This window comes from Malaclemys terrapin, chromosome 2 (genome assembly GCF_027887155.1).
Source record: "Malaclemys terrapin pileata isolate rMalTer1 chromosome 2, rMalTer1.hap1, whole genome shotgun sequence".
In the NCBI taxonomy this organism is placed as follows: domain Eukaryota; kingdom Metazoa; phylum Chordata; order Testudines; family Emydidae; genus Malaclemys; species Malaclemys terrapin.
This window is the reverse complement of record NC_071506.1, coordinates 61,327,613-61,344,536: the sequence shown is the minus strand read 5'-3', so window position 1 is coordinate 61,344,536 and position 16,924 is coordinate 61,327,613. Positions and strand designations below refer to the sequence as shown.

The window sequence follows — 16,924 nt, the reverse complement described above, 5'->3', positions numbered from 1 at the left end:
ACGATAAGGCCATTGGGGAGAAACTAAATGAATTCTTTGCATCGGTCTTCATGGCTGAGGATGTGAAGGAGATTCCCAAACCTGAGTCATTCTTTTTAGGTGACAGATCTGAGGGACTGTTCCAGATTGAGGTATCATTAGAGGAGGTTTTGGAACAAATTGATAAATTAAACAGCAGTAAGTCACCAGGACCAGAGAGTATTCACCCAAGAGTTCTGAAGAAACTAAAATGTGAAATTGCAAAACTACTAACTGCTGTAGTCTGTAACATATATCATTTACATCAGCTTCTGTACCAGATGACTGGAGGATAGCTAATGTGACGCCAATTTTTAAAAAGGGCTCCAGATGTGATCCTGGCAATTACAGGCCTGTAACCCTGACTTACGTACCAAGCAAACTGTTGAAACTATAATAAAGAACAATATTGTCAGACATATAGATGAACATAATTTGTTGAGGAAGAGTCAACATGGTTTTTGTAAAGGGAAATCATGCCTCACCGAGCTACTAGAATTCTTTGAGGGGGTCAACAAGCATGTTGACCAAGGGGATCCAGTGAATATAGTGTACTTGGATTTTCAGAAAGCCTTTGACAAGGTCCCTCACCAAAGGCTCTTACACAAAGTAATCTGCCATGGGGTAGGAGGGAAGGTGCTCTCATGGATTGGTAACTGGTTAAAAGATAGGAAACAAAGTGGAGGTATAAATGGTCAGTTTTCAGAATGGAGAGAGGTAAATAGTGGTGTCCCGCAGGGGTCTGTTCTGGGACCAGTCCTATTCAACATATTCATAAATGATCTGGAAAAAGGTGTAAACAGTGAGGTGGCAAAATTTGCATATGATACAAAATTACTAAAGATAGTTAAGACCCAGGCAGACTGCAAAGAGCCTCAGAATGATCTCTCAAAATTGGGTGACTGGGCAACAAAATGGCAGATGAAATTTAATGTTGATAAATGCAAAGTAATGCACATTGGAAAACATAATCCTAACTATACATATAAAATGATGGGGTCTAAATTAGCTGTTACCACTCAAGAAAGAGATCTTGGAGTCATTGTGGCTAGTTCTCTGAAAACATCCACTCAGTTTGCAGCGGAAGTCAAAAAAGCAGAATAATTAAGAAAGAGATAGATAATAGGAGAGAAAATATCATGTTGCCTCTATATAAATCCATGGTACTTTCACATCTTGAATACCGAGTGCAGATGTGGTCGCCCCATCTCAAAAAAGATATATTAGAATTAGAAAAGGTTCAGAAAAGGGCAACAACAATGATTAGGGGTATGGAACAGCTTCTGCATGAGGAGAGATTAATAAGACTGGGACTTTTTAGCTTGGAAAAGAGACGGCTAAGGGGAGATATGATTGAGGTCTATAAAATCATGACTGGTGTAGAGAAAGTAAATAAGGAAGTGTTGTTTACTACTACTCATAACAAAAGAACTAGGGATCACCAAATGAAATTAATAGGCAGCAGGTTTAAAACAAATAAAAGGAAATATTTCTTCACACAAGGGACAATCAACCTGTGGGACTCCTTGCCAGAGGATGTTGTGAAGGCCAAGACCATAACAGGGTTCAAAAAAGAATTAGGTAAATTCATGGAGGATCAGTCCATCAATGGCTATTAGCCAGGATGGGCAGGAATGGTGTCCCTAGCCTCTGTTTGCCAGAAGCTGGGAATGAGCGACAGGGGATGGATCACTTGATGATTACCTGTTCTGTTCATTCCCTCTGGGGCACCTGGCACTGGCCACTGTCAGAAGACAGGACACTGGGCTAGATGGACCTTTGGTCTGACCCAGTAGGGCCGTTCTTATGTTACAAAAGCATTCCAAAATAGGAGGTTGCAGGCACAGTCATTTTTCCTGTCTGAGGACATCTGGAACCTTGTATGCAGATAGCAGTGTTTTATTTCAGTTTGCCATATGTAAGCACTACATGTGACTGCATCTAGCACAATTCAGATATGGAAGCTAGGTGACTTGAGATTCGTAACAGGATATGAGGGCTTTCACTAGCTTGATTCCAGTCCAGTTCATATAGATTTCAAAGTAATGACTAAGTTATTGCAAGTGGAAAATGATTGTGGCATGTTTTGTATGATCTCGCAACATGGTGTGGTGGTAATTTATAGATCATTAGTTAACTGCAGAAATTGAATTGTAGTTCTGTTGTGTTTGGAAAAAACAGATGCACTTGAGTGTAAAAGCAAGAGGAGGAGTCTCTTTATCAACATCAGATAGCAAAGTTTAGATCTGTGATGAGCAGATACTTCTGAAGACAAGTGGTCAAACGTCTAAATTCATATGGGTTTTTCTTTAAATTGCTCTTTGTAGCTAGCAAAATATGACACTGTCATTCTTCTGTACTTTGAGGTACACTAACATGACTGTTATGCTTCTGTTTTATAAAACTTTAACATAAATATCTTACTGTTTAAAATATATTGGAACACTTGTTTTTATTGGTTGGAATCTCTCTGGAAACTAGAGTATAAATAGACACCAAGACTGTTACTCTGGTGCTCAGATATAAATAGATCCTACCGGTAGTAGTGACTGTGCAAACTCTGCCTACCAGTCATGTCACCCTTTATAAATATCTAGTCTGCACTAGTTTGGGAAATGGATAGTCTTCAAGCTGGTCCTACATTAAAAGATTCTTGATGGCTCTTTAGTTTACTGCTGCAGTGAGTTTTTTGTCTGAAATATTGTTCTTTCTTTGACACTCAGGCCTGGTTTACGCTTAAAATTTAGGTCAGGGGTCGGCAACCTCTGGCACACGGCTCACCAGGGTAAGCACCCTGGCGGGCCGGGCCAGTTTTACCTGCCGCGTCAGCAGGTTCGGCATCCCAGGCCAATGGGGGCTGAAGGAAGCGGCGCAGGTGAGGGATGTGCTGACTGTGGCTTCCTGCCACCCCCATTGGCCTGGGACGGCAAACTGCAGCCAGTGGGAGCAGCGATCGGCCAAACCTGCCAAACGTGCTTACCCTGGCGAGCCGCGTGCCAGAGGTTGCCGACCCCTGATTTAGGTAAATGTAGCTACGGTGCTCATGAGTGTGGAAAAATCCATACCCCCAAGCACCGTAGCTATGCAGACCTAACTCCTAGTATAGACACAGCTAAGTTCATGGAAGCATTCTTCTGTTGACCTAGCTATCATCTCTTGGGGAGGTGATGTTCCTACAGGAAAACCCCATCTGGTGCTGTAGGCAGTGTCTGCCTTATGGGGTTATGTGGCATAGCTACGGCGCTGTAGGTAAGCTGCTATAGTTCCCGAGGTAGACATGACCTCGGTATACACCTCTACCCCGATATAACGCTGTCCTCGGGAGCCAAAAAATCTTACTGCGTTATAGGAGAAACCGCATTATATTGAGCTTGCTTTGATCTGCCGGAGTACGCAGCCCCCTCGGAGCACTGCTTTACCGCGTTATATCTGAATTCATGTTATATCGGGTCGCGTTATATTGGGGTAGAGGTGTACTTGCTTTTATAGGTGTCATTTCATCAGATGTTGTTAGGGCATATGCCAGCATTAACAACTGCAGACATGCATTCCTGCTAAAGTGGGTAAACCTGATTTTTAAGGTGCTTTAAAGGGAGACTGCCTTCTTCAAGATCATATTTCTCTTAATCTTATACCTTCAAGTAACACCTCTGTTCTCTATAAGGGATTAGAGAGGTTTTCCTCTATTTTTTTTCTTTTTGTTTAATTTGTGCATTTGACAACACTTTATACAAATACAGTAAATTGATTGTATGTAGTCAGTTTCTTCTGTTGCCTGCATAGCTTTCACATAAATGGGTGTGAGGGGGACATTTTTTAGGAAGGAAAATGTGACTATTTCACTTTAAAAGGTGGAAAATGACAACTGTGGACAGAGACTCGGATAGATAAAAGACTTGAAGCTACTTTTTTCATAAATGTGTCTGTCAAGTTGGTGTCTGTTTTAATTTTTTTTTCTTCTCTCCATTTCTGTGTAGCACTGTAAGGGCTTGGTTGAGTGTTTCATTATAACTTTTCTCCATGGTTCATTGTTTTCTGTTTGAATCTGAAAAGTGCTTTTAGATTTACTCCTCTAGCTTGTTATTAAATAATCAGTATTATTTCCCTAACTTATAAATCAGTGTCTGATATAAAGGCAAATGTGAAAAATGTGGGAAGCGGCGCATAGCAAGGCTCGTGTGAAAAATACAGCCCTCCCTAGGGAGTAGAAGTGTGTCTGGATTTCCTTCCAGGATAGGGTCACTGAACATTGTGTCAGTTTCTGGCTAATCAGGTGTCTATAAAGGAGGAGTTCCTGCTGTTGTGGGGAAGAGGGGGAGAATTTCCCTCTCTTTCCCTCCAAATTTACTTAGTTGGGGTGGGATATTAATCTGCATTAATTCTCTCCCAGTTCTGTTAAGAGTCTTCCTTCTCTGAGACAACCTGCTTATAGCGTTCACAACCTGAATTAATAACTACCAATGAAGCGCTGCATCTTACAGCAGTGGTATTGCAGTATTCTGAATTACTGTAAATATAAAGGAAAAATTGACATGATTCTTGTCAGTTTATCTGCAGTCCCCAAGGTTGTGAATGCCCTTTGTCAGACTGACCAGTCTCTCTTCACTTGCTTGAGAAAGCTATGAGCAGCAGCAGTCCTTGAATCATTTTGTTTGCTAACTTAATACTTAGAGGGTTATTTTGCAAACATAAAAGCTAGAAACTTTTTAAATGAACACCCAAAGTCTGTAAAAACAGGTTGCTTGAGTTTCTCCTCTCATGAAGGGTAAGTTGAGTAGACTCTCAGTGTATTACTTTTATTTCTTAGGCACTTGGCAGCAGGAGTTTCTAAACTGTAACCTACATTTAGGAGGTGACTGTCACTTGGTCATGCTGATAAGTATGTCAGCATTAAATATTATCCATGTCTGTAGTTTCAAGAGAAAAGATAAGATAGAAAACTGTGCTAAGTAACTTTTGTTCTTTAAGATAATACTTTAAGTAGCAGCAAGATATTTCAAATGAAGATTTTTGCTAGGGTTGGTAAAATGAACAAATGTTGAATTTCTCCTTCTGAAATTTGGCAGCTACATAAAGTACAGGTGAGACACATTCTAGGAATTTCCATTATTGCTGTCTAGCAATTTCATTGAGGATTAATTCTTGGGATATCAGTAGATTGTGGAAGGGTTGTGATTCTACTGCACTCTACCCTTCTTCATAAATGGTATGAAGAAGGGTCGAGTGCAGTAGAATCTAGGTAAAACAAATGTCTTTAGGGTGGTTGTGATAACTCTAGAAAACAAATGAATCTCATAAAAACATCAAGGTGAAATATTTTTTGAGTATTTTGTCTTAGATGACATCTTAATTGGAGATTATGAAAACATTAAGATTGTCTGTTCTGGGTTAATGTAGTGTTCTAGAGAGGGATACTCAATGCTAGCATGCAGTACATCTGAAACAGACTTTCATGCTTTAATGGTTCTGATTCTGTTGATGTAAATGGTACAATTTGCATTAACTTCTGAGAGAGCCAGATCAAGACCTTCTTTAGCAGGGAATTAAATGATGTGAAATTGGTACCCTCAACCCTAGAATGCCTTATTAAGTATCTAAATTGGTGATACTCAGACTGAGGCTTGAGTGCTGCAAGTGGCTCTTTAATGTGTCTCCTGTGGCTCTTTGTAACATGTGATATTAAAACGTTGTGTGATTTAACTATTAATCAGCATGCTTTTACTATGTTATTTTATCAGTGGCAATTGGTTAATAAAACTTGGTCAGTCACTTTGCTGTGATAATTATGAATATGTAAAATAGTAAATAAAACAATGAATTCACACTACTGTGGTTCTTTTGAGTAACATTGATCGCTAATGTGGCTCCTGAACCACTGAGGTCTGAGTATCACTGATCTAGACATTGCTTAAAACCAAAGTGCTTACACCCTGAATTATGAATAGCCAACTTCTCTAAATAGAACAATTATTCTACAGCAGAGCTATCAAACTTAATTTCTTTCCAAGCGCTAAAAAAATCTTAAACATCTAAGCTACTTGTGGTGGTGGTGAGGAACTCAGTCAAACCAGCTTTTTTTAACCTTGCCTTAAAAAAATCTTTAGAGCTGAGTTCTTGGTAATAACTCCATATGGAAACTTGGCATTGGAGTTGTAAACTGTTGGGGAAAAAAACATGTTTGTAATGGAAACACTGGCAGTCCTAACTGTTGTAATGCTTGCAGGCATTCTCAGGTCTCTTCTAATCCTATGACTTGAGCATATTTCCTGCATATCATTTCTTTCCCATTACTTAAGCATTTTTTTTTTTTTTTTTTTTTTTTTTTTTTTTTTAGATGGTGACTAAGGAATTTTACTAGCTTCCAACAAATCAATATGTATAGTTCATACTACAATATTCCAGTTCAGGATGATTCAGTGACTTAGACTCTGCATATAAACTGTCAGATGAAGCTAAAAATGATCCTGAATCTACAGTGATAACTAATTATTGTTGAGTGACAGCACAAACACTTCTGTGATAAAAGAATGAGGTTTGGGTTGGACTTTTGTTCATCTTCTACTCTGGCCTTTGAAGCAAACTTAAAACAACACAGAGTAACACAGTAAACAAGATTGTGAGGATAAATACTTGTTTCTCTAATCTATTTACTGTAATCTTAGTTGTAACACTTACTAGGGAAGGGATTTGACAGATGTTATTTTTAAGCTGATGGTGTCCAAAATGCTATTCGTTGTTTACAGATGTTCCCAAGTGACCCTTGCTCACTTACTAACTATCAGATAATTATGTTTAGGACCTTCTCCTGCTTATTGCTGAAGTAAAGTCATGGAAATGGTTACTGCATTCTGCAACAGCAGTTTTAGTACCTTAAATGTGACATGTATATAATTTTTAAAATCTAGAACTATATAGAAGAAGTGGCTATTGTGAAAGTACCGGGAACAGTTGTTGCTGAAAAAGTCTGCATTCAGAGACAATTTGTACTGATCATTGTTGGAATTGGACTTCAAGAAAGCCTTTTACAATGTTTGCCTTTTATTTCAGAGGGACTATGGAACCTCAGCAGCCCGGGAGGTTTGGAAGGTTTAAATACCAGTTTGTGAAGACTTTTTGCCACTCCAGATGATCTGCTGGATTAAACGTGTAATTAGGATGGCTTTTGCACAAGTTGGACTAAACATGGAATCAGTAAGTGTTTCAGCTTCACTGAAATTCTATCGAGTTCAAATATTTCAAATGTAATCCACTTAAATATAGAGTTCACACTGAGAGCATATGGGACTACATTTAAAATTTTATGCCATGTTGGTATAATTCTTACATTAATTAATCTAACTTGACTGGCATAAGGTTATGAAACTTAATGCTTGGGTATATGATCATAGTTGCTATATAAAAAGTTAAAACAGGCTGTTGCGTTCCTGCTGGCTTTAATGACAAAATATATAACTTATAATGTAACCTTGCCATTCAGAGTGCACAAATTAATTCCTGAAATGCTTGTAAACACAGTGGTACTTAGCAGATCTTTGAGGGTATGTCTACATGTCAAAAAAAAATACCTGCAGCAATGAGTCTGAGCTCTGGACTACAGACTCAGGCTCTTACTAAGGGCATGTCTTCACTGGCAATGTTAAAGCGCTACTGTAGCCGCACTTTAACGTGGCTTGTAGTCGCGGCATAGCGCTGGGAGAGCTCTCTGAGGTAAAAAAACCACCCTCACGAAGGGAATAGCTGGTGCACTGTCTACACTGCCACTTTACAGCACTGAAACTTGCAGCGCTCAGGGGGGTGTTTTTCACACCCCTGAATGAGAAAGTTGCAGCACTGTAAAGTGCCAGTGTAGACAAGCCCTGAGATGCTAAAAATAGCCATGTGAGATGTTCAGACTCTGAAGCCCAGGAAAGTGGTTGGGTTTCAGAGTGCAAGAACGTCTGCATGATTTTTTTTACTGCTGTAGCATGAGCCTGAGTCTGTAGACCTGAGCTCAGACTCACTGCTGCCGTGTAGACATATCTGTAGTCTGTTCAGTAACATCCCTTTCTCCCATTCTAGTAGGTCTGAGAGCTGCAGAAGTGGTACTCTTCTGGCTTCATCTATCCCAAAACCTTTCCCCACCTCAAGGGAGGGGCAATGGTGATAGAGACCATTCTTGACCTTGTTTTGCACATGCTGTCAATCAGCCAGCCAGCCAACCACACCATATACTTTTCCCCTTTGCCCCTCCTCCACACCCCATAAAATTTCCTGTTTCATTGTAACCTTTCTCTCCTTTCCCTCCTTCCAGGAGCCCATAACATATTCTTATTCCTGACATAATTTCCAAGCCACCAGCAAAGCACCTCAAAACTACTGTGATCCTAATTTTGTTGTCCCTGTTTCTCTTTTTGAAGGCTGTGCTATGTGCAAGAGCAGCAGAGCTGCACTCTCTGATGGGAAGCAGAAAGCTTTATTGTACTTGTGACTTTTTGTTTGCTCAGAATCCTGCATGTGGTTTTGGACATAAGGACTTTTATTGCTATAAATTGAAAATATTCCACCTCCTTGGAATATTTTAAAAGGTCTGGTCATCTTCTTTTTTTAACAATATAGAATATTGTTGAATCAAACCAATGCAAAGTCCCCATGGAAGAATACAAAAGGAAGAAACCTGATTAAACTGCAGCAGAAAGCAGTTCAAATGAACAGATGTGCTGAAATACTATGCACACCTTCATGTTCACTAGGTATGATGAGAGACTTGTCATGATTGGAAGCATCCTGTTCTCTTCCTAGAAGTCTTTTCTCCTTCCCTTCCCATCACCTGCTTGCCATTTTTTTTTCATAAACTGTAAAGGAATCCCACAACTGCTTGGCCAATCTGCTTGGCCACTTGCTGCTAGTTGGTAGTGATCCTAGCAGCATCAGTGTGCCTTGTGCTATATGATACACAAGTAAAGGCAGTCCCTGGCCCAAAGAGCTTTCATTCTAAGGTAAGAAAGAGAATGTGCTGGGAAACAGAGCTAGGGATAACTCTAGAGTTTTTTATAATTATTAAACTCTGGTTTTGTCCATGTCTTGGAACAAGGTATTTGACCTACTTCAAATTCTTTTTCCTCCCCAAGTTAACATCCTTCATCTATTTAAAAAAAAAAAAATTAAAAATAGCTCTGTTCTGAGTGTTTCAATGTGTTGTGACTTGAGGTCTGTCACATAGAATGTGAATTCCTTAGGGCAGAAGACTGTCTTTGAATAGCACTGAACATGCTGCAAATACTTAAAATCAATTATTTGTGCTGATGCAAGCAAGTTAAAATATGACTTTCAAAATAGTGTGGGTGACCAGTATGAATTTGAGTTCATAGCATGTCTTCCATGCTGCAGGGGAATATGTAATTTTGGTATGTGTACACTTAAACATTTTACAGTACAAATATTGCTGGATGGAGCAAAATATACAATTAAGATACAATAAAATTATTGGGTAAATGATCTAACAAATACTATAACAGTTCACCTAATTTTTTTTCTTCAGGTGCTCTGGTCAGGCAAGTCTTATGGTTCATCTCGAAGTATTGTAAGGAAAATTGGTACTAACCTCTCTCTTATCCAGTGCCCAAGAGTTCAGTTTCAGGTAGGAATTCTGCACAGTTTAAAATCCTTCTTAAAATACTTTTCCATTTTTCTCTATGGCATTTGTTTTGTGTTAGAGGACTTTAAAGTTGATTTGCAGGTGCATTTAAAACTAAATGTGTAGGTTGTCTTGGATGCTTCAAATAAGCAGAGTAGAAGAGGCCCCTCGTTCATACCAAAGAGAGTTTTCCTCCCTCCTCCTCACTGTCTACCCCATGTCTTGCCAAAGTCTAGTCTCTTCAGTTTCTATTGATACCCCAGCAAATGTTACATTGCTGTTACACCATGAAACTTCCAACAGACTTCATCCAGCCTGTAAGAATGTTAATTTGTAAAATAGCACTGTGTGGCTCTTGTAGAGCTTTGTCTGTAAAATGGTCACTGCTTTTAAAACTAAGCAGTATTTCAAAGAGCCCTACTTCAACTGGTCTGCTCCAATCTGATGTTCTGTGGTAGTGGAGCTGTGGTAAAATTGCTACTGCAGGGTATGATAGCTCATCACAAAAGTGGGAGTCCTCTGGGTTGACTTCTAAGGATGTAAAAGGCAAGTTCATAATTTCCTGAATGCCTTTATTGTCTGGGGCATTCACCACAGAAGAGACTACAATTTATTGTATGTTGCTCTTTTAAAAAAACAAAACAAAAAACCTCTTCAGGAAAACTTAACAGCTTGACATTCTTGACTGCTTTCTTCCAAGGCAAGAGACGTGTTTGGTTACAAAAGGAAAAAGCAAACTCCGCTGTGGACAAAAAATAAGTAACATCAGAAATAACTTCCAACGCCATTTTTAACTGATAAACCTGAGTAATGGAAGTGCAAACAATGTTACTTAAGAATGAGTGGAAAGTAAATACATGTTGCTTATGCACATGATACAAATTCTCTGAAGGTGAACACGGTAAACAAGATAGTGTGAGCTCGCTATTTGTTTAGTCTTTAAATATAGACTTGAACTGTGTAGGTAAAAGAATGTCAAATTCTGTGCTGCACTCTGAATTGTGCACTTCTTATGTGAACAGATTAGAAAGTTAGGGGTGGTGGTAATGACATAAACAAGAGGTGGTTATTTCCTCCTCCTTGTGTTGTAACAACAAGTCTTTCTGAAACAGATGGAAAATACAGAAACTGCAACACATGCTTTCTAAAACTCTGTTCTGGATAGCAAAGAAAAGTTTCCAAATAGGATAATTTGGAGGGGCTGCAATTCTTGAGCTGAGAAAGAAACCGCATCAATCTTTTTTGAGAGATGTGGGAAGAGGGGAAGAAGGCTTTGTGTAAAAAGTTTGCTGATTGGGAAATGTGTCCATTTTAAGGCTTGGTAATGCAAACAAATGTAGGCTTTTCACTTCTTAAAACAGTGGTTCTCAAACTTTTGGCCTGGTGACCCCTTTCAGATAGCAAGCCTCTGAGTGCAATCCCCCCTTATAAATTAAAATGTTTTTATATATTTAACACCATTATAAATGCTGGAGGCAAAGCGGGGTTTGTGGTGGAGGCTGACAGCTCACGACCCCCCATTTAATAACCTCATGACCCCCTGAGAGGTCCTGACCTCCAGTTTGAGAACTCCTGACTTAAATTACACCTCTACCCCGCTATAACGCGGTCGTGGGGAGCCAAAAATCCCTACCGCGTTATAGGTGAAACCCCATTATATCAGGGTAGTGGCGGCAGGGCTCCAGCAGTGATTTAAAGAGCCCAGGGCTCCGGCCACGGGGAGCCCCAGGCCCTTTAAATCATCGGCCGAGCCCTGCTGCCGCAGCCCTGGGGTAGCAGCGGCAGGGCTCCAGTGGTGATTTAAACGGCCCGGGGCTCCCCACAGCAGCTGGAGCCCCGGACCGTTTAAAGCGCCGCCAGAGCCCAGCTGCTACCGCGCTATATGCGAACCTGTATTATATTGGGTCGCGTTATAGTGGGGTAGAGGTGTATATTTGCTTCTCTAATTTTCTTTAATAGCATAGGAGTTAATTTCATGTGTGATGTTGATAGGAAGATCTCCCTCTGCTATTAAAGAGAAAGTAAGTTCCTTACCATTTTATTAGCCAGATAACTTCATTTCTTGTAGCGTGAGAGAAAACCCTGTGTCTTGTATTGTCTTCTTACAATAACACTATGCCTGTAGGAGCCCTAACTTGACTTTCCTGCTTCTTATATGAATCAAATATTAATATCTCAATCTAGACTTTGCATTATTATTAATGAAGTGTTTGGCATTTCCCAGACATTTTGAAGAATAAACTACTTCAGGAATAAAGTCACTCAAGTTAAAAATTTGTATTTACCTTTAGTATATAAATCTGATTGTGATAATACAGTGAATGAAAGATGATGATCTGAAGAAGTAGAAGCACAACTGTTCTAGTGAACTGACTTCGAAATCTTGTAAATACCTGAGCTTTAGTCAACAAATTAAACCTTAAATCCCATTAAAGTTGTTTGTTTAAAGCACTGTATACAAGCCTTTTGCTCTTGTCCAACGTGTTAGAGATGCATAAGTATGGTTTCTATGTGTTTGACTCAAAAGATGGAATTCTGAGTGTTCTTTTCAGCATCTGTCTTGACTGTTTTCCTTTGAGACTGTTGCTATGCTGAAACTTTCCTATAGATATCTCTCTCCCTTTTTTCTTTCCTGCTAGCATTAGCTATAGTATGAAAGGAACATGCACTGAACCTGCTGTAAGTTAATTTTTTTTTAATTAATTGCTTCAGCCATTAGTGCATGCCTATAATCAGTGTGTCTTAACTCCAGCTAAGAACCATAACCCATATTTTCTACAAGTCTTCATTTCACCTTGAACTTCTGATAAACAGGTTGGAGATATGTTACTGCCTTGTTCATATGTGCTTTACCACATGACAAGCTTTTATTCCACCAATCTTAAAACAGTAGAAACTGACATAGCCTAAATTTTTATTTGAGGGTTTAATATCTTAGGGCAGAGGTGGGCAAACTACAGCCTGCGGGCCACGTCCGGCCTGGAGGACCGTTCCCCCCTGGCCCTTGAACTCCTGGCCGGGGAGGCTAGCCCTGGCCCCTCCCCTGCTGTCCTCCCTCCCCCGCAGCCTCACCTCGCTGTGCTGCCAGCGCTTTAGCACGCTGCTCCTGTCGGGCAGCACGGGTGGCATGGCTGGCTCCAGCTGGGCGGTGGGGCTGTGAGCTCCTGCTGCTCTGAGCAGCATGGTAAGGGAGTGGGGGTGGGTGGGTTGGATAAGGGGCAGGAGGTTCCGGCGGGCAGTCAGGGGACAGGGGGCAGTTGAATGGGGTGGAGGTTCTGGGGGGAGCAGTCAGGGGACAGGGAACAGGGGGTTGGATAGGGGGTGGGATCCCGGGGGGGCAGTTAGGGGTGGGGGATCCTGGGAGGGGGCAGCCAGGAGATAAGGAGCAGTGGGGGTTGGATGGGTGGGGGATTCTGAGGTGGGCAGTCAGGGGGTAGAATGTGGGAGGGGGCAGATAGGGGGAAGGGGCCAGGCTGTTTGTTTGGGGGGGGCACAGCCTTTCCTACCTGGCCCTCCATACAGTTTCGCAACTCTGATGTGGCCCTCGGGCCAAAAAGTTTGCCCACCCCTGTCTTAGGGGTTAGCTATTGCAGTAGCTTTCCTTTCTAGTGGTCTCGGACGATTTCACTGGAATTAAAAAAACAAGTAATGGCAGATGCAGTTGACTTTCCATATTTGTATGCGAGGCTCATAGTATTGAGTAACCTATAATGTCGCAGCTTAATAAGGCAATACAACAGAACCTATTTTATAAGCAGTTTGAATTTGTTTGGTACGGGGCTCACAGGGACAGACAATTCATTAAAACCTTAGTGTCGTGTCCCCATTCCCTCCCGTCTCTTCCCTCCCTCTTGTACGAAAAGACTTGTATTTGTTGGACTGGGAAGTATCAGTAACTTGCTCACTTGTGCCAGTTGTTTTCAGTTTTCTAATTTCTGCAGTGGGCATGTAAATACTAACTTCTTTCAAGCCCTGACATTTGCAGAGAGAACATCAGTTTTGAAAGGTGGAAGGGGCGAGTACCATAATTAACTTAAAATATTTCACTTTCAAAATAAATTACATTAAATAAATCTGATCAAAATAGGAAGTTCTAGTGACCCTATTAAAACGTTTGATTTAGTATAATTAATTGAGTGGTGACTGTTTGTAGACTTAGAATACTTTGACTACCTGTGCAAGTGAAATACTTTGTTGCTTATCTCCTATATAACAAATAACTTACATTGGCTTTATAGTGCTAAATAAGCTGGTTATATACCCTAGGAAACTTGCCTTTTAAACCTTTTAAATAGCAAAAATAATCTCTGTAAAAACAAGGGGCGTGATCCAATGGAAGTCATTGACTTCAGTGACAGGTTCAGAATGGTAGCTGTGTTATTCTGTATCAGCAAAAACAGAGAGGAGTTCATGTGGCACCTTAGAGACTAACACATTTATTTGGGCATAAGCTTTCGTGGGCCCACAAAAACTTATGCCCAAATAAATTTGCTAGTCTCTAAGGTGCCACAAGGACTCCTCTTTGTTTTTATTGACTTCAGTGGGCTTTGTATACTATCTTAGATAGTGCCAAGTATGCTAAGATCCCTGGTGTCTTGTGTGTATTCTTAATAGCTACATGCAGTATCAAGCTATTGTACTCTTTCAAATATAACTGTAAAATAGGTTGGAGAGTGCTTTCAAAAGCAACAATCCCTTATTAACTTTTAAAAAATGCAATTTTGTCTTTAAAATTCTAGGTTACCTCTCACTCTGCAGAAGGAAACCATTCTAAGCAGCTCAGAGAAGACTCAGTAGCCTCTTTTGCAGATGTGAGATGGGTTGCTCAAGAAGAAGGTGAAGTCTCTACAAGGCTCAGGTATGTTTGTTAAATCTCCTTGATTTCATCATAGGTTCCCCTCAAATCGTAGCACTTGCTATCTAGCGTATTTAACACTATAGGTGTGCAAGCATTTCAGTATTGTGGAGGAAATGGAGGGAAGGAACTGAAGTCAGGTTAACAGGATTATGAATGGAAGGACCAAAATTTGAGAGCGGATATGGGACTTTGATCCAGGGAAGGAAGGTTCTGCACTAGATAATTCTAGCATTGCAGGCGCCCATATCACTGATGTGTCCCCACACAAATTCTCACTGTGATATGGGACCATTGTCAGCACTCTTGTTTTTTTTTTTGTTGTTGCTGCACTTGCTTGAGCAGGGGTTATCGCTGCTGGTCCTGAACCATGTCTCTGTGGGATCACAGTGCTAAACAAGCTTCATTAGGGCAATTGATCCTTCTGGTGATGTCTCACAATATCTGACCTACCTCTACTGACCATTCTGGTTAAGGCTCTGCAGTGCAGAGCAGAGACACTTTTACTTGTAAAACAAACACACACACACTCTCTTGCATTTTGTATTTAATTTTTATAAGCATGAAAATGGGTAGGCAGTGAATAGGGAGCTGCACCTATAGCTATCGGACAGGTACTACTGCAATGGGCAGGGAGTGTTTTTATGGGTATAGTGCTCTGAATACGCCTGGAATGAGATAGCTAATGTGGACACTGTATTATTACAGTTTGCACTGGTTTAGTCATGCTGGTGCAGGCTTCAGTGGCATAAGCTTTCTAGAATAGACAAGGTTTCTGTTTACTTTAAGTAGGGAGCATCTGAGGGCCGTGATTGATGGCTTTGGTATTCACAGATGTAGTAGGTTCCTCCAAAGGACACCTATTTTAAAAGCATGCATTTAGTGATGACCTCAGTGCCCTCCAACACAACTTGCTATAGTGAAATATTGCATAATAGGAATATGGTTGCAAGCCACTGTTGTTTTCAGTAACTCAAAAGGGAGTAGCAGAAATCCATCAACTTGACTTTTCAGGGCTAAACCCCTTTGATAGGTGCATTCCAGCACAAGGAGTGGCTGTTCAACTCCTGTGTAAGAGCTGAGTTATACAGTCATTCAGCTGTATAGTGTCAATGGGAAGACTAGCTCTTTGCTTCAAGGAAGCACCTATAGATTGTTGTGGGACTTGGGTATTGTTAGTTAAGATTGCTATTTGGGGAGAACTCGCTAAGATCATCATGTAAAGTGGTCTTCTCCTTGAACTCAGAAGTTGATAGTTGGATAGCAAACCGTGAGTTTACAGGGTAGTTCTAAAAATTACTTCATTAGGCAGGGTCTTAAATTTGGCTTGTTACTTGTATGTGTGAAATATTTAACATTAATTACAGTAATGTCCAGTAGGTGCTTTCAAACACTCTATAAGGGCAATCCCTGGTCCAAGAAGCCCACGCAAATAAATATCTTTATTTATAAGATCTACTTCCCATAAAATTCTTAACAAGTAGTCCACTATGCAGGCTTATATGCCTATGCAAATACATACACACGCTTACAGAGGATGAGATCAACTTTATCTACACTGTCAAAAATAGATTTATTAACATCCTTGCAGAACTAAACTGCACATCATTTTGTTCCCCTGTACACTGAATGCTACAGTCACATTTCAGACCTGTATTTTTCAAGTGGTAAATTCCAAATGTTCTACTGAAACAAATACATTTCAATAAACTTACTGTGCATCAATGTACCTATAATATAAAGCCCCTTTTCAACAGTATTTAAATAAGCTTTTTAAAGAAACAAATCAATTTGAAGTATTATTGAATGTCTCATTTAATCTGTGTGAATAAACTGCTGTTAATTCAAAAATTCAGTGGCATGATTTAAGTCAGCACTGAAGGAAGTAAAAATAACTTGGCAATAATAGCCCCAGGCCAGACAATGAGATTCATCACCTACGACACTGAGATATGTTGACTCTTAAGCAGATATTTTATCAGTATGGATTAATTATGTCGAATAAATACTTCACATTCCAGTTGTACATAGCTAGTGTTCAACTGTTCTTTTGCAATACAAAATGAAGCTTTAAAAGCTGTGAGGGGAACCAAGGGGACAGGGTCCTCGGGAATAAATCCAAGTTGCTACCCAGGATTTATGGTTCCAGGAACCCTATGAAAATCCTGCATTCTGTCCTGGGAGGATACAGCATTTATTTATTTTAATTTGCATTACCTTAAAAATAAGAACAGTCCTAAAACTATTAACATAAAATGTGCAATCTGTAAAGTAGTGGTCCCCAGTTCAAACGTCAAAGTAATAATATTAAACAGGCAGGAACTGGGTCTTGCAGATGGCTGGTAATAGGATTTGAAACCTCCCCACCTCTAGGTCACCAGTTCAAATGCTGAATGAAAGGAGGAGTGTTTTGTCTTAGTACAGCTCTGGGTGGACAG

General features: G+C 40.2%; 1 protein-coding gene across 5 annotated transcripts in view; it reads left to right on the top strand.

Annotated features, from left to right (window-relative positions):
- The window catches only part of MTFR1 (mitochondrial fission regulator 1), a 76,699-nt gene that overhangs the window by 2,640 nt on the left and 57,135 nt on the right, over positions 1-16,924 (top strand). For 3 of the 5 annotated variants that reach the window (XM_054021096.1, XM_054021094.1, XM_054021095.1), the window contains exons 2-4: positions 7,066-7,209; positions 9,536-9,634; positions 14,371-14,489. In XM_054021096.1, coding sequence (XP_053877071.1) covers positions 7,144-7,209; positions 9,536-9,634; positions 14,371-14,489 — 284 coding nt within the window. In that variant the 5' untranslated portion in view covers positions 7,066-7,143. Of the gene's footprint in view, positions 1-7,065; positions 7,210-9,535; positions 9,635-12,270; positions 12,311-12,701; positions 12,816-14,370; positions 14,490-16,924 lie in introns of those variants that run through there. The other 2 variants (XM_054021097.1, XM_054021098.1) reach the window with 2 other exon arrangements.